At 39.8% G+C, this 18,406-nt stretch overlaps 1 protein-coding gene across 2 annotated transcripts in view; it reads left to right on the plus strand.

Moving 5' to 3' along the window:
- LOC109911363 (ELAV-like protein 1) overlaps positions 1 to 18,406 on the plus strand; it is a 32,317-nt gene that overhangs the window by 5,501 nt on the left and 8,410 nt on the right. For both annotated transcript variants that reach the window (XM_020510657.2, XM_048614105.1), the window contains exon 2: positions 7,134 to 7,360. In XM_020510657.2, the coding sequence (XP_020366246.1) occupies positions 7,150 to 7,360 (211 nt within the window). In that variant the 5' untranslated portion in view covers positions 7,134 to 7,149. The remainder of the gene's footprint in view (positions 1 to 7,133; positions 7,361 to 18,406) is intronic.

Raw genomic sequence — 18,406 nt, forward strand, 5'->3', positions numbered from 1 at the left:
TATAAACAAGACCTTTTCCTTGCATCTTTTGAACTTTTTGAATTTCCAACCAATGTACTGGGTAGATATTTTTAGCAATAGGAGAAATAACATTGTTTTCAGAAGGATTTAGTCACTTAAAACTTAAAGAACTGAATTATTTTGCTATTTCACTCTCAGTAAGGATTACTCTTTGTATTGCTTCCAATAAATGCAATGCATGCATTGATACTCTTGACCAATTTCCCTGTATGTTCAATATTAAATTGATACTATGACTTGATGGTACGAGAAAGAAAGATGTTTTTTATGTAGAGGATGTGGTAAGGGTAATCGACCTTTATCTGTTATGATGTTACAACTATGATAACCTTAGATGATGCTTTCAAATACCAGCATTACCAACAGTATCTCACTAATATATAGGCTGTACAATGTAAAATAATGCAAGGAATGCTGCAGATTTTGGAAATTATTTATTCATTTGTGGGACTGAGCTTTGCTGACTGGTCAATATTTTATTGCCCATCTCTAGTTGTCCTTGAGAAGGTGGTGGCTTCTTAAACTGCTGCAGTCCACATGCTGTAGGTTGACCCACAATGCTGTTAGGAAAGTTTTTTTTTTAATTGATCCAGTGACACTAAAGGAACAGCAATATACTACCAAGTCAGGGTGGTGAGTGGCTTGGAGGAAAACTTGCAAGTGGTGATGTTCCCATGTACCTGCTGCCCTAATCCTTCTAGGTGGAAGTGGTCATGGGTTTGGAAGGTGCTGTCTAAGGATTTTTGATTAATTTCTGCAGTGCCTCTTACAGATAGTACACACTGCTGCTACTGAGCATCAGTGGTAGAGGGAATGAATGTTTGTGGATGTGGTACCAATCAAGCATGCTGCTTTATCATGGATGGTGTCAAGCTTCTTGAGTGTGGTTAGAGCTGCACCTATCCAACAAGTGGGGAGTATTCCATCATGCTCCTGACTTGTGCGTTGTAGATGATAGACAGACTCTAGGGAGTCAGGAGGTGAGTTACTTGCCACTGTATTTCTAGCTTCTGACGTGCTCACGTAGCCACTTTGTTTATGTGGCAAGTCCAATTGAGTATCTGGACAGTAGTAACCCCAAGAATATTGATATTGGGGAACTCAGTGATGATAACACCATTGAATGTCAAGGGACAGTGTCTAAATTGTCTCTTATTGGACATGGTCCAATAAGAGGGGGAAGCGTTGGCCCAGTGGTATTATTACTGGACTGTTAATCCAGAGACCCAGATAATGTTCTGGGGACCTGGGTTCGAATCCCACCACGGCAGATGGTGGAATTTGAATTCAATAAATATCTGGAATTAACAATCTAATGACCGTGAATCCATTGTCGATTGTCAGAAAAACCCATCTGGTTCACTAATGTCCTTTAGGCAAAGAAACTGCCATCCTTACCTGGTCTGGCCTACATGTGACTCCAGACCCACAGCAATGTGGTTGACTCTTAACTGCCCTCTGGGCAATTAGGGATGGGCAACAAATGCTGCCTGGCCAGTGATGCCCTCATCCCGTGAATGACTTTTTAAAAAATGGTCTTTGCTTGGCATTTGTGTGGTGAAAATGTTACTACTTGCTAGCCTAAGCCTGGATTTTGTTCAGATCTTGTTGCACTTGAACATGGACTGCTTCATATTTGAGGAGTCGTGAACAGTGCCGAACATTGTGCAATCATCGGCAAACTCTCCACTTATGACCTAATGATGGAGGGAAAGTCATTTGAAGCAGGTAGAAGATGTTTGGGCCTCGGACAGTACCCTGAATTCCTGCAAAGATGTTCTGGCACTGAGATGACTGACTTCCAGCAACCATAACAGTTTTCCTCTTCCAATGAGCAGAGAGTTTGCCCCTGTAACCTGTTGATTCCAGTTTTACTAAGGCTCCTTGATGCCACACTCAGTCAAAAGCAGCCTTGATGTCAAGGGCTGTCATTCTTGCCTCACCTGTGGAATTCATCTCTTTTGTCCATATTTGAAGATAGTAATGAGGTCAGGAGCTGAGTGGCGTTGGTGGAACCTAAATTGGGCATCAGCGAGCAGGTGCTGCTTAATAATACTGTTGATGACACCTTCCATCACTTTACTCATGCTTAAGAGTAGACTGATCGGGCAGTAGTTGGCCAGTTTGGTTTTTGTCCTGCTTTTTCTGTAGAGGACGTAAGATAGTTTCCAAATGGTCGGCTAGATGCCAGTGTTGTAGCTGTACTGGAAGAGCTTGGCTAGGGGAGAGGCACGTTCAGGAGCACAACTCTTCAGTACTATTGTTGGAATGTTGTCAGGGTCCATAGCCTTTGCATTATCCAGTACTTCCAACTATTTCTTGATATCACGTGGACTGAATCAAACTGGCTGAAGACTGGCATTCGTGATGCTGGGCACCATCAGAGGAGACAGTGATGGATCTTTCACTTGGCAATTCTGGCTGAAGATTGAAGCATTCATAGCACCCTTATCTTTTGCACTGGTGTGTTGGGTTCTCTCATCATTGAAAATGGGGATATTAGTAGAGCTACCTCACCCAGTAAGTTGTTTAATTCTCCACCACCATTCACAACTGGATGTGGCAGGACTGCAGAGTTCAGATCTGATCTGGTGGCTGTGGGATCAGTTCATTCTGACTGTCATTAACTACTTGTGCTGTTTGGCGTCCAAGTAGTCCTGTTTGGTAGCTTCACCAGGTTGTCATCACATGTTTAGATATGTCTGGTGCTGCTCCTGGCATGCCCTCCTGCACACTGCATTGAATCAGGAGTTGATCCCCTGGCTTGATGGTGATGGTTGACTGGGGGATATGCCAGGCCATGAGGTTGCAGCTTGTGCTGGAGTACAGTTCTGCTGCTGTTGGTGTCGCACAGTGCCTCGCAGTTGCCTGGTCTTGAGTTACTAAATCTGAAATATAACCGGAAGTGCTGGAGAAACTCAGCGTGTCTGGCGGCATCTGTGGGGACAGATACAGAAATGACATTTTGATTCTGATATTGTAATTCTTCAGAATTGAAAGGGGCTGGGAAAAGGGAATTTTTTTTAATGTTGACAGAGGGGGAGCAAGTGGAACAGATGTTGAGTGTCCCCAGAACAAAAGACAAGGGAATACGATCGGTGGTAAAGGAGTACTAACTGTGTAAAATAAATGTGAGCAAATAGGTATGAAGAAGAGAAAATATCTCTCAGAGTAAAGTCAATCAGACAAGGCCAGGGTGGACAAGTGTGTAATAAAAATGGAGGGCTGAGGTTGTGCCCTGTAGTTGTGGAACTGAATGTTGAGTCCTAGAAGTTGTAAAGTGCCTAAGTGGAAAATGAGACATTGCTCCTCCAGCTTGCATTGAGCTTCATTGAAACACTGTTCAGGCTCAGGTGAGAAATGTTATCCTGGGAGCAAGATGGTTTATTGAGATGGCAAACAACTGGGAAGTTGGGGTTATTCTTCGGATAAGGTGGAGGTGTTCTGCAAAGTGTTTACCCAGTCCTATGTTGGATCTTGCTGATGTAAAATGACTATATTGTGTGCAGCAAATACAGTAGACTCGATTGAAAGAAGCATCAGTAAAGACAGTATTTGCTGACACACAGAACATGCACTCTATTCCCAGCAATTACATGCATGTGTATCAATGGGCTGGGCAAGGAAAGGAACAGGGTAGGAGGATGTGGGGGAATGGAACTCATGGGAGGGCAGGAAGGAGTCAATGGGCCAGATTAAGCTGGAAAAAAGTCAAAACTGATTTTTACAACTCTGGACAAGACCAGGAGCCAGCATGCGATATAATCTTTAAGATATTGGAGAAAGAGTTGTGGGTGGGACCCCAAGTAGAATTGGAATTAGGAATGTTCTGCATACCCTATAACTGGGACCCAAAGCCACACATTTGACTTGAATAAAGTGAGACTTGTTCAAGAAGGATTGCAAGAATAATCCCAGCAACAGTTTAACCTCAATAATGGGAAAGCCTCTAGAAGCAATTATTCGGGATGGAATTAGTTACTTGGAAAAAGGTTGGTTGACTGGGAAGAGTCAGCATGGAATTCTAAAGGGGAAATTGTGTTTGACTAGTTGGAGTTTTGTAGAAATAACAAAAAGGCTCGGAGGTTAATGCTATTAATGTGATATACATGGATTTCCAGAAAATGTTTGATACTGTGCCATGCAACAGAATTGAGACAGAACTTGTATGTCATGGTATAAAAGAGAGACAGTAGCAAAGTAGATGTAAAATTGGCTGAGCAATAGGAAACCTGGTCAATGGATATTTTTCAGAGTGGAGGCAGGTTTGTAGTGGAGTTCTCCAGAGACCCTTGCTTTTCCTAATATATATTAATGATCTGGATCTTGATCTGCAGATATTAATTTCAAAGGTTGCAGTTGACATGAAACTTGGAAGAATTGTAAACTGTGAGGAGGACTGTGTAGAACTCCAGTAGGACATTGACAGGTTGATGAAGTGGGCAGATAGGTGGCAAATGAAGTTCAATGCAAAGGTGGTCAGAAATCACACAACACCAGGTTATAGTCCAACAGGTTTATTTGAAAACACAAGCTTTCGGAGCCTCAGTCCTCCTCCAAGTCTTAGTGAGAGAGGTAGTATCAGACACAGAATTTATAAGTAAAAGATCAAAGGTTCACACTATTGATGAGGATGTACTAAACAAACTGAAAATGCTGTTAAATCTTTAATCAGTTAGAAGGTTTTAATTGATTAATATGTATATGTAAGTCCCCGAATTTGTATTTGCAGATACATTTTATTTTGTTCAAAAAGCACACACTTTATAGACAATCAATATGGTATTTTATAAATTCCCACTTGAGAAATAAAACCAGTCTGACTCCAAACTTAAACACAAACCAATTCTAAACAAGGCCTCACACCTAACATGCATTGTCTGACCTAAAATGTTACCTCTTCTTTACACTGATAAAACCTCTAGTTCTCTCAGGACCATGACTTGAAAGGAATTCAGGAAGTTAGGACTGAATTGAGAAGGAACTTCTTCACCCAGAGGGTTGTTAATCTATGGAATTCCTTGCCCAGTGAAGTAGTTGATGCTACTTCAGTAAACGTTTTTAAAGATAAGTTAGTTTTTTTTTGAACAATAAAGGAATTAAGGGATACGGTGAGAATGCGGGTAAGTGGATCTGAGTCCACGAAAAGATCAGCCATGATCTTATTCAATGGCGGAGCAGGCTCGAAGGGCTGGACGGCCTACTCCTGCTCCTAGTTCTTATGTTCTTAAATATACATATTAATCAGTTAATACCTTCTAACTGATTAAAGATTTCATAGCATCTTCGATTTGTTCAGTACATCCTCATCAATGGTGTGAACCTTTGATCTTTTACTTATGAATTCTGTGTCTGATACTACTCCTCTCACTAACGCCTGAAGGAGGACCGAGGCTCAGAAAGCTTGTGTTTTCAAATAAACCTGTTGGATTATAACCTGGTGTCATGTGATTTCTGACCTTGTCCACTCCAGTCCAACACCGGCACCTCCGCATCAATGCAGAGAAGTGTCAGGTAATGCACTTTGGTAGGAAGCACATTGAAAGACAAAACAAAATAAGGATTAAAATAAGTGGATGGATGAACGCAGAGGAGATAGCAGAAAGGGTGGAGAGAGCAGTTGGCAAAAGCATTCGGTGTCCTTGGTCTTATTAATAGGGTTGAAGAGCAAGGAGGTGATGTTGAGCTTGTATAAAAAACTTGTTAGACCTCAGTTGGGATATTGCGCACAGTTGCAGGCACCACATTATAGGAAATATATGAATGAATTGGAAAGAGTGCAGAAGTGATTTTACAAGGATCATTCCTGGAATGAAGTATTTCATTTATGAGGATAAATTGAAGTAGTTGGGCTGTTATCTTTGGAGAGAAGGAGGCTGAGGAGAGATTTGATAGATGTTTTCAAAGTCTAGAGCAGGCTGGATAGAGTAGATAAGGAGCAGCTGTTCCTGCTCATAAAAGGAACAAGAATAAAAGGTTACAGATTTAAAGTGATGTGCAAAAGCAAGGATGATGTGAGGAAAAAAAAACTTATTTGGACAGGGAGTAATCAGGGTATGGAATGCAGTGCCTGGAAATGTAGTGTAGGCAGGCGCAATTGGTGCATCGAAGACCGTATTTGATGATTATTTGGATAGCATTAGAGTGCAAAGGTATGGGAGAAAAGCAGGAGAGTGGCACCACATAATCATGCTCATTTGAAGAGCCATTGTAGGCATGATGGTTGAATGGCCTCTCTATGACTTAAAGGAGAAGTTCTTCAAAATAAGCAAGAGCTCAGCCAGGCAAAGGGGCTAGTGGTGGATGGGAACTGTTGTGGACTGTTTGCAAGGAAAAAGCAGTAAGCCTTCAGACTATCCTGAAAGGAGTTGGACGTGTAGTAATTTTAATTAATAGTTAATATAATGCTAAAATGCATTTTGTTACAAGATGTACTCCTTGGAGAAGCTAAGGTTTTGTTTTAATCATGATGGGACCAGAGTTTTTTAACACAATACTTGGTGGTACAGATGATGTAAAATGTTGAGAACAACAGCTGTAGTCAAAATGAGTTCCCAGCCACTTGGCTTTGGAAGACTGAAATTTAGTTGTGGTACAGTTTTGTTTTTCACCACAGTTCAAATGTACATAGTATGCTTATTTTGTTCTTCTTGCCATTTCAACTACAGAAAAAGAGAGTTCTGACATCACCAGGAGATCTGAGTTTGAGCCCCACCTGTTCCAGAGGCGTATAATAACATCTCAACAGGTTGAATAGAAAATGCATTCCTCTGTATGCGTGAGAGTTCCATTCCTGAGAGCCCCCGCTAATGGTAAAATTCACAAGTGCAGAGTTCAGGTTAAAAATTGCAGATATGCAAGTTTTGCCTGCGGATGTTAGAATTTTGTTACTTTTTGGTGCAGCTAGGCGAATTCGCGAGTCGTGATCTCTCAGATACAGAGGATTTACTGTAATTTAAATTAAGTTCAACACATACTTGATCGAAGGCTTGTTACGCACCATTCCACTGTTGTTCGCGGTTCCTCCTATTCACTGATTCTAAGAGTGTTGGTTTGTAGATTGTCTGGGAAACAGGCAATGTGATACGTTTGCATGCTTTTCTTTTACACAGGTGAGCTCTTTTTGAAATGTCAAACGGCCAATCTTGCTACAGTAACGGTTACCAAGCAGATCTTGAGCTCATGGCTGAGGAATGCAAGGATCACGGGGATGACAATATCAGAACCAACTTAATTGTCAACTACCTGCCTCAGAACATGACACAGGATGAGCTACGAAGCCTTTTCGGTAGTATAGGCGAGGTGGAATCTGCCAAACTCATCCGTGACAAGGTTGCAGGTAAGGGCCTTTAAACTGAAGCTATAGCCATTGTTGCTTTTTGTTGTGGAATAAGATTTTTACACAAATCTTTGAAAGCCAGTTAGGCTATTTTTCTTCTGAATTTCCATGACCTTAAAGTCAGTTTCTGGAATATTTTAACAAAGTCAAATCTAATCAAAGATGGGAGGATCATTAATTGATCTGCTGCCATAAACATTTCAAGAATGTTTTTTGTGAGTTTACCGCTGGCTCATTTTCTTGCAGCATATAGTTGACTTGCACAGTGCAATTCTATTTAATGCAGTTCAGTTTTGTTTGTTTTTAAAAAGTTGTCTTTTTGCTAAGATGGGTGTTGTTATCTGACAAACAAGAGTTGAAGATCTTAAAATGTAGAAATAAGGAAATGTGTCATGTTACGATCGGTCCCTAGGTGAGAGTTCCCAATTCTTTATAGTTTTGGATAGGATGCCCTAAATGGTTATGCTTTCAGGTGAGGAGGAGCGAACTGGGTCCTGTTCTTTACTCAACCTCCCGCAGTGGGACACAACAAGGTTGATTGTAAGAAGAGTCCCTTACCTTGTGGATACCTTTTCCCAGCCAAAATAGAAATTTGTCCTGTTTTTTGGAAAGGAGCCAATTGAACCAGGCTTTCTTGAGTTAAAAGAAGTGAGTTTGAGGTATTGAAACATGTGGAAATAAAGTAAGATGTGACATATACGGATTAAAAATGAGATGTAAGCCCAAGAAGTAAGATTTTAAAAAGATTACATATCAATCTTTGGCTTATTTGTGACAAATTGTGAAATGTTGAAGCTATTAAGGTGACTTAATTCTGGTAGCGCTGACTTTGGCAGTTGAACGGTTAGAGATGTACAGCATGGAAACAGACCTTTCGGTCCAACTTGTCCATGCCAACCAGATATCCTGAATTAATCTAGTCCCATTTACCAGCATTTGGCTCATATCCTTCTAAACCCTTCCTGTTCATGTGGGGATTCTTGGTTCTTCAGTTAACTGAAAGAAATTTGTTGATTTTCCATTAATTTTGCTGTTGACTTGTTTTCAGCGATCAGTGAGAGATTGTTCCTCTTTACCCGCATGTTTAGGGTGTCCGATTGCAATTCTTAGCTGTGACTTTTCACAGCACACTTTAGCACGATGGAACTTGAATTTAAGTTAGCACACCAACTTTCTAGCGCACAAGAGGCCAGGAGTCACAGTTGTTTTGTTTAAGTTCCTTTCTGTGCATTCATGGAAGTGGCCAGAATCTGCCTTTCTTTCGGACAGTTATCTTGTCCATAGTCTGGGACTCAACCCATAGGAGATCACAGTTCACTTTTTCAAATTTCACCTCTCCCTTCGAAGTATCACTGTCTGAAGTTCCTTTGATTCTCTTTAGTGCAACATTGTATGATTATTGTCAGGACGCAGGGGCATCTACGCAGATAGCCACTGAATTTAAATTCTCACCGTTTTGTTTGGCTTGTGTGTTGTTCTTTTTATAAAAGAAGTTCTTAAAAGTTCAATATCTCTAAATAGTGTGGGGTTATGATCTGTTGTCATGACAATCATCAAAATCTCTAATCATGTCCAAGAAAACAATGGCCATGTGTTACTTGGCCATGTATGAGGTTTTGGAAATTTAGGTTATCCAGTTGTCCAGACAAGATGCGTCAGCTAAATGTAGCTCCATATCTTTGTTATTGCAAGTTATACCAATATCTTGAGGCTAAGTTGTACTTCTGTGACAGAATGTTAAGTACAGTCTAGAAAAGAGAGTCCGAGAAAAATAACTTTACGGTGATAACATGTGAAGGATATGCATGCCAAAGTGACTATTATAGAATGTTATGCTTTTGCTTATGTCTTAAGTTTAAAATCAGAAAGACTTGGACTTTTTTATATGTTTTTGCGGGTATACTAGTTAAAAGTTTTGATGTCATTTTATCTTGTATCTGTCCTAAACTGTGCTTCATTTGATGTACACTTAAATCTGAATGAGAGACATTATATAGTAGTTAAAATTTTGGAAATTTTACTTTGTCTCTGTTTGAAACTGAGCTACACAGAGCAACAAAGATTTTTGTTGTATGGTATAAACTGAGCTTAACACAAATACCGTATGGAAATATTTTTGTGGCTCACTGGTAGTGTCCCCACATCTGGGCCAGAGGACCTGGTTCAAGTCTTACCTGCTCCAGAATGCATCATGACATGTTTGGACAGGTTGACTTTTAAAAACAACATTTGTTATTTAATTAGCATAATTATCACTAAGTTAGGAAGCTCTTTATTTAAATAATTGAGAAGTACAAAGTGTACTATTGAAACTTTTAATTTGTAGGACAATTCTGATTGTAATTCATAAGAACATAAGAGACAGGAGTAGACATTTCAGCCCCTTGAGCTTCCTCTGCCATGTTATATGATCATGGCTGATCTTGTCTCAGCCTCAACTCCATTTTCATAAACTCTCATTGATGCTTACAAATTTTCCAGCATTGGTGATTAGTTAATTTAAGAGTTTTGTATAAAGCCTTTTGGCTATATTTAAACACCAGCTCTGGTTCTACATCGGTAACCACTAATGAGCACATGGATATTCAAAGACCTCTTTATCCCATAGTGGAAGCAGAACTGAAAATTCTCAACTTCTTGACTGCTACTGACTACTTAAGTTCTGATTTTAAGATTATTCGTCATTGTTCTGGACTCAACCACCTTCCCCCCCCCCACCCCCAAAAAAAAATAGGAGGAGGTAAGGAAGTTTTTTTAAAACGCATATGCAAAATCCCCAAATTGCATGATTTTGAGACCATGCTGACAGAAAGGCATTGACCAGGTTTCTGTACCGAAAGCAGTTCTATCATCTTTGCAGGATCTGGTGGTTGATTCTTGCTGACGTGCACGTTTCTTCTCAACTTTCCTTTTTCTGAATGCTTTTCTGCTTTGTAAGAGGCACAGTGTGGCTTCTGAAATGTCTCTGACTTATCCAATTAAAAATCACAGCTTGCAGCATCAGCTGAAGGAAAGATAATCTGGTCTTCTTCTGGTTTAAAGTGGCTTACTGCAGAGAAATGAGAGTTTTTGGTGGCTGCAGATTTGCTGATTTTTCTCCTGCTCTGAATTAGTCTTGCTCCCTCTTGCTCTTGGATGAAGCTGTTTGGCTAACTGATGAACAATTATCCTGTTGTTGGCCAACAGTATCTTTTTGTGGACTAGAGACCAGTTATCATTCAGCCTCACTTGCAAACAATCCTTCAGCTTCAGTTTGTTTACACATTGCTGGAACCTACAGCTTTTCAAACAGGGTTCATAAAAGATATTAAATGCCTTACTTTTAATACATACAGTCATATTATAAATCCCTGTGTTTCAAAATAGTTCTGTCTCATTTCTATCCACAGTTTTTAAATACACACAGTCTTTACTAGGTTCTCTCCCTGCCCTGTCTCCATAGCAATACTTTTTAATCAGCATTTTGTGTCTCTCGATATCTCTAATAGATGCTGTCTTCATTATTCTTTTGAGGAGATTGGGCACCTATTCTAGCACTAACCACATATAGATTCATTCAATTTAACAAAAAATAGAACTCCTTAAAATTCACTGATGGACATGAGTGTGACTGCTGGGCCAACATTTATTGCCCATCCCTAAGTGCCCTTGAGCGTGTAGATGTGTTGCTTTCTTGAACTGCTGCAGTTCATTTGGTGTCAGTAGACCCGCAATGCAATTAGGGAGGGAGCTGCAGGATTTTGACTCAGTGACACTGAAGGAACGGCGATGTTTTTTCGTGTCAAGATGGTAAGCAGTTTGGAACGGAAATGTAGGTGGTGATGTTCCCACAGATCTGCTACCTTCACCCTTCTAGATAGTAGAGGTCACATATTTGGAAGTTGCTACTTGGGGAACCTAGTTGATTTTTTGTAGTGCATCCTGCAGATGGTACGCACTACTGTTACTGAGCATTGGTGGTAGAGGGAGCGAATATTTATGGATGTGGTGCCAGTAAGACTGACTGCTTTTCTCTGGATGGTGTCAAACATCTTGAGTGTTGTTGGAGCAGCACTCACCCAGGGGAGTGAGGAGTATTCCATCACACTCCTAACTTCTGTCTTATATATGGCTTTGAGGAATCAAGTGAGTTATTCACTGAAGGTTTCCTGCATCTGACCATATATATGGCTAGTCTAGTTTACTTTCTGGTCAGTGATCGTGAGCAGTACAAAATTGTGTGAGATAGAGCCCACAGCCAGCAACCCTCAACAAAACTTCACCAAAATTGATATGTCGGCAATTTTTAGTGAAATCCCCTCCTCCATTTAAATGCTGATCTGACCTGACATTCCATCAGCACAGACTTCTGGATAGAGTTTCAGATAAGTGAAACAGAGGAATCTGAGCTTTCTTTCCTATGTAGCCCATTGATATTGAAGTTAATTGTAGGATTAAAATGTGTTATAAACCTGAGTAACATCGTATTCAAAATAGTGCTGGAAAAGGGTAGGTTGTAACATAGACAACTTTTGGTATAAATGATTTACATGCGCAAATTCAAAAATTCTTACATCTCAAATATGTAACAAAATCTAGGCAAAAATACTACACCCAAAGGTGCATGTTTTAACAGCACTCGTATTAAACTATATTTCATTTTTAACTTATACCAGCAATTTAAATGAGCTGCATTTTTAAAATAATGTGTTATAGCCAACATAAGTTTGCGTTTTAGAAATAGCGTTCCCCTATTCGTCAATCGCGTTATAGTGAATTCATGTTGCCAGAACACACATTATAGGAGATCCCCCTGGATAGGGAATAGGGACCGCAAAGGAAGTGCATTAAACTCCTCTTTTCCAATTGTACCATACACAAATGAAAATAAACATTACCATTCTACTCTCAGGACAACAGAAACAGTTTTAAAAAGTGAAAATATATGGTGCTGAATCTGTGTAGTTGTTTTTGTGCTGCTGCATTTAAAGGGTGTGTAAGCATGAAAGGTAAAAGAATCACTTGTGCTATAATGCTTATGGTATCTTTCAGGCTTAATCTGTTGATCATTAAAGGCAATTGATTATTTTTAACATGTTGAAATTAATACCTTGCTTGGTTCTCTTATAGCTACACTATTTCAATCCACCATCGTTTAAAACAATTTTGATTCATTGACGGTAGTTTTAATCTTCAGTTGTTTGATACGGGCATGGATCCTAAGTTTGATCTCCTGGCATCAGGAAAGGGAAAGATATTTTATATTGAAGTCACTTTTATTTCCCTTCCAGCCCTCCCATGCTAATACTGCAGGTGAGCTCACTGCAAAAGAGATCACTCATCTTTGCTTCCTTTGACCATTGCTAATATATTCACTTTATTTAAGCATCTGAGAAGCTAGCACAGCAGATGGAACTCATCAATAGGATGAATATTCTATAGGATCATAATTTTGGCCCATGCAGTGCAATTCTCCTCAATCCACAATTTATAAATGCAGCTCCAGTGAAGAATCTGTTTGGATCCCTCTTCTTTGCTGGTAAGAAAAAATTGACAGCTTCTGTCATTGGTGTGTTAGAGGTGTATGTTGTTGATCCATTCTTGTCTTTCAGTGGATGCAGTAACTTCATCCCAATATGAAGCATTAGGCAGCAAAATGGATACTGAAGTGCATAGATACAGTAAGAACTACTGATGCTAGAGTCAGAGATAACACAGTGTGGAGCTGGAGGAACACAGCAGGTCAGGCAGCATCAGAGGAGTAGGAAAGTTGATGTTTTGGGTTGGGACCCTTCTTCAGAAATGCCTGACCTGCTATGTTCCTCCAGCTCCACACTGAACTAAAATGCCTAAGTAGTTACCAGCAAAAGTTAATTGATCTCTTATACACATCATGTCACTTTCCAACACATTATCCTAATAGCCATCCTATGTTTTCATCCCTTTAAACATTTCACAGTTAAACTTCTGGTTTGTTCAGTTAGTAAATACAGCATAAGGATGATATAGTCCATTTAGATAGATCTTTGTTCTACGTTGAATTACTGTTGTTATGATTCATTGAAGCAAATGTGGGGATCGCTGGCAAGGCCAGTATATTGCAGACTGTCATTTTCTTGGAGAAAGTGGTGGTGAGTTGCCTTCTTGAGCCACATTATGATTAGGTACAGAGTTGCAGGATTTTGACCCAGTGACAATGAAGGAACAGCAATTGAGTTCCGAGTCAGGTCTTGAAGAGGAACTTGCAGCTGCTGGTGTTCTTGTGCATCTGCTGTATTTATTCTTCTGGATGGTAGAGGTTGCAGTTTGGAGGGATCATTAATAAGTTGCTGGAGTTCATCTTTTAGATGGTGCATGCTTGTGTCACTAGTGAAGGGAGTGAATGTTCAAGATGGTGGGTGGGATGGCAATCAGACTGGTTGCTATGTTCAGAATGATGGCAAACTCGTGGAGCTATGAGAGCTGCATTCATTCAGGCAAATGGAGCGTCTTCTATCACACTCCTACGTATGCCCTGTCAATGATCATGTTAGAACACTTGCTGATTTTTCATTATTTTAATTTTACTGTGAACTGAAAATGACCTTTTAATTGTGGGCAACAACTTGTGTTAACAAAACACTAAACAGACAATCTGTAGTTTGTAATAAAGCCAGGCCTGGTAATAAATTGCAGGTAGGTTCTTGATCAAAAGGTTCCACAGATGCTTCAACATTGGGTGGAGCAGTATGTTTAAACAGGTACTCGATGTTGTGCATAAATGAGGTCATTGCCTGGGAATTGGTTTCAGCAAGTCTAAGAGAGACTTTATGCTTCAGCAGATGGCAGATGTTGAATGGTAACTGGTACCTTGTGGGGAGAATGTCAGTCTGACAGAGGCTGTAATTTTGAACTAGATTTTGGACTATATTTTCTGAGGACAGGGGTTTGGCTGTTGTTGCAACTGAAGATTTGAAAGGTCCCTGCCTAATCTCCTGTTTATCAGCTATTGGAAGTTCAAAGAATAGAAACTGCATTACAACTGTTACTGATTTGCTATGCGTGCAATGAGCAGGTGGCCCTGATTGACATTCAGAAAATCAGCCATGAAACAATCATCCATGCCAGTGAATAATGCATCATGAGTATCGCTTGAATAATCTGGCCAGTTTTTTTTATTTCTCTTATTTATCGCTTAATTGTGTTTGTTTGTCTTGCATGATTGGGGCTGAAAACCAAGGTTATTGAGTTTAAACAAAGGCATCAATTAGATTATTTTGTTTTAAGTTTTGCAAAGCAAAATTACTTTTTGTTCTTAATAAGTTGCTAAGTCTTTTGTTTAAGCTACAGACCAGTGCAGCATTGATTATTTCAGCGTCTGTGATTAATTATTTAGAAAGTCTGGTTAGCAACTATTGCGGTCAATTTTGAGGGTTTTTGAAGGTTTAGATTTTACTGTTGCAAATATGGAGATAAAAAATCTGATTTGGTTCAGCTGTCTATCTCTGTCCTAACAACGAACTGACATTGGGGAAATAAGACGAGTTACTCACTGCAGAATTCGTAGCCTCTGATCCGCTTTTGTAGACATGATATTTATTCTGTTGGTCCATTTCAGCTTCTGGCCAGTGGTTACAATAGAATTTTGATGGTGAAGGATTTAGTAATCACAAAACTCCTTTTTTTGGAAATGGACACAGGCTGCTTCAGCATCTGAAGAGTCTCAAATGGCGCTGAACATGATGTAACCAACAGCAAACAACCCACTTCTGACTTTATCATGGAGGACAGTCATTGATGAAGCAACTGAAGATGGTTGGGCCTTGGACAATACCCTGAGGAACTGAGGGCTCCTGTTGTTCAGTAGTAGAGTCCCTGCCTCTCAGCCAGGAGGCCCAGGTTCAAGCCCCCACCCCGACCTCCAGAGATGTGTAATGAAATCTTTGAGCTAGTTGTTTAAGAAAATATCTACCCTGAGGAACTCCTGCAGTAATGTCCTGAGATTGAGATGATTTACTTCCAACAACCATAACCATCGTAATTTGTACTAGGTATCATTACAATGAAAAGAGAGTTATCGCCATTCCCATTCACTCCAGTAATACTAGGGCTGCTTGATGTCAAGGTTAGTCACTCCTGCCTCCCCTCTCAAGTTCAGCTCTTTTGTCTATGTTTGAAATGAGGTCAGGAGCCAAGTGGCCTTAGGAGAAACTAAACAGTGTGTCAATAACCAGTTCACTCCTTTGGAAGTGCCATTTGATAGCACTGTTCATAACAGTTGATCAAAAGATATGACCATACAGTTTTGGAGGTAGTATATTGGCATGAATAGTGAATTGGCTCATGGACAGGAAACAGCGAGTGGGATAAGGTATCCTCAGGATAGTGAAATGTGCCCGGTGGGGTTCACAGAGATCAGTGCTGGGACAGCAACTGTTTACAATGTGTATTAATGAGTTGAAGGAAGGGAATGAATGTATTGTAGCCAGATTTGCAGAAAGCGCAAAAATAAGTGGAAAGGCAGATATGACAATGATACAGTTTACAAAAAGATATCGATGGGATAAGCAAGTGGGTAAAAAAAGTCAGCAAATGGAATATAATGTTGGAAAATATGAAATTGTTCATTTTGAAAGGGAGAACAAAAGAACTTATTTAAATGGAGAAAAACTACAGAAAGCTGCAACATAGAATTGTGCATGAAACCTAGCTAGCGCACTGGTGCAACAGGTAATCAGGAAGGCTAATAGAACGTTGGCCTCATTTCAAGGGATTTGGAGTATATGAGTACCGAAGGCTTACTAAAACTGTACAAGATGCTGGTGAGACCACAGCTAGAGTACTGAGAGCAGTTTTGGTTCCCTTATTTAAGGAAAGATATCATTTTATTGGCGGCAGTTCAGAGAGCGTTTGTGAGGATGATCTCTGGTATGAAAGGATTATCTTATGAGCGTAGGTTAAATGGGTTAGGACTGTACTCACTGTAGTTTAGAGGAATGAGAGGTGATCTCATTGAAATATATAGGATTCTTAAGGGGCTTTACAGGGTAAATGCTGAGATGATCTTTTCCTGTCATGGGAGAATCTAGGACCAGACGGCAATTTAAGACTGAGGTGAGAATTTTTTCTCTGAGGGGGTTGAGTGATTTCAGAACTCTTTGCCACAGAGAACTGTGGCAGCAGAATCCTTGTGTATGTTTAAGGCCGAGATAGATAAGTTCTTGATCAGTTATGGAATAAAGGGTTATTGGGAAATGCAGGAAAGTGAATATGCGGGATGTCAGATCAGGCATGATCCTGTTGAGGGTCCAGCTGACCTACTGTTATTCCTATTTCTTATGTTCTTATGACCTCTTCCATCACTTTGCTAATAATCAAGAGTAGATTGATCGGGTTGTAGTTGACCCAGTTGGACTTATCTTGCTTTTTGTGCACAGGACATATTTGAGCAATTTTTCACATCTCCAGATGGATAGCAGTGTTGTAACTGTACTGGGGCAGTGTGGCTAGGAACCCAGCTAATTCTAAAGCACAAGTCTTAAGTACTAATAGTAGAGTATTGTCAGGACCTGTAGTCTTTACAGTATCTGTTGTTATTCAACTATTTCTTGATGTCATTTGAAGTCAGTTGAATTGGTTGAAAACTGGAATTTGTGTTATCAAGGACCCACAGAGGAGGTTTCCTTCATTTGGGCCTTCAGGAATCTATTCTGGCCCTTGTGTTCTAGATATTTTCTAATAAACCTGTTCAGACATGATATTACACAGCTCTAGTCAAGTGCGGTTTGAACCATGGCCTCTTGGTTCAGAGTTAGGGATGCTGCCACTGTGTCAGGAAAGCAGCCCTGTGATCTATGTTGTGAATAGGGAAGAGGGAACTGGCAACTCTAATCCTAGATTACATGATTATAGTGACAAGGTTTGAAAATCCAAGTAGAATGACGAGCTGACTTTCTTTAGTCCTGAGATTGCAGAAAATGCCAGATTACCACTTTCCCTCCCACTCCTTCCTTTGCTTCCTACACTTTTTCTTATCTCACTGGATGTACTGTGATGTCCAACACTGCCTGGTTAAGGCACTAACTTTATTTGATGTTTGATGTTGATGTTGTTTGATGTTGTCCTCTTTTCAATTAGAAGACATTTCAAAGCCAATACATGTTTTACTCCTAACTTTGCTATGTCTCCCTTCCAAGCAAAAAAAAAAGCCATTGAGCATGTATATTGCAAAATTAATTAAAATTTTAAACCTTTGTTTTATTAAGACCAGTATGCTTGATAATTTAAAATCAGTACTATGTTGAATTACAGTGTGGATTTGCCTTTTAAAAAACCATAATTATAGTTTCACTGTAAATATCTATATCTAAATATTTGCTGTTTATGGTATTGCTACCTAAACGGAACAGTGGATTAGCACGCAAGTTTCAATAAGTCTTAGTACTGAAAAAGATAAATTAGTGTAGAACAGATAAAAATTATAAGGTGTATGAAGCCGAGGCAACAATGGCAAAAGTCTTTGACACAGGATAATCTAGTTGACCACTCTTCACTTTTGAATATGAGGAGACATTTGTTGGATTGTTGAGCCATTGGGAGAGGGAACAACAGAGATCACAGTGAAGTCTGTTCATATCAGGCCTAATGTTTGTTTCTGTGATTTGGTGGGGTGGAGGAAGTGCAGGAGAGGTTTATAGGAAAACAGCGTTGTAAGCTTTGGTTACGACTGAATAGAGCCGCCCAAAGTTTGGAGTGGGGTTGCAGATAAGATAGGACAGAGGAGAGGAATTGTGTTTAGTGTCAGAGCAAGCAATGCACCAATCCTTTGAACCATCCAGGTTTTTGACTTGAGGTCAGAGTATCTCACCTGTTTCACTCATTTCTTTGTGATTTTCTCAATTTATTGGTGATCTGGGATCAAACGTATGCTATTTCAGAGTAAATTTCTAAGTTAAAATGGAGGTTTTATAAAATGCAGTTTGTTTAATTCCAGCAGTGTGTAAAGTATGTTTGTTCCTTTTTGTTTTGCACTTCCCAGATAGTTGTCTTCTGTTTAAATTTGCTCCCAAATAAGATGACAAGTAGCCC

The sequence above is a fragment of the Rhincodon typus genome, chromosome 29 (assembly GCF_021869965.1).
Source record: "Rhincodon typus isolate 14 chromosome 29, sRhiTyp1.1, whole genome shotgun sequence".
NCBI lineage: Eukaryota > Metazoa > Chordata > Chondrichthyes > Orectolobiformes > Rhincodontidae > Rhincodon > Rhincodon typus.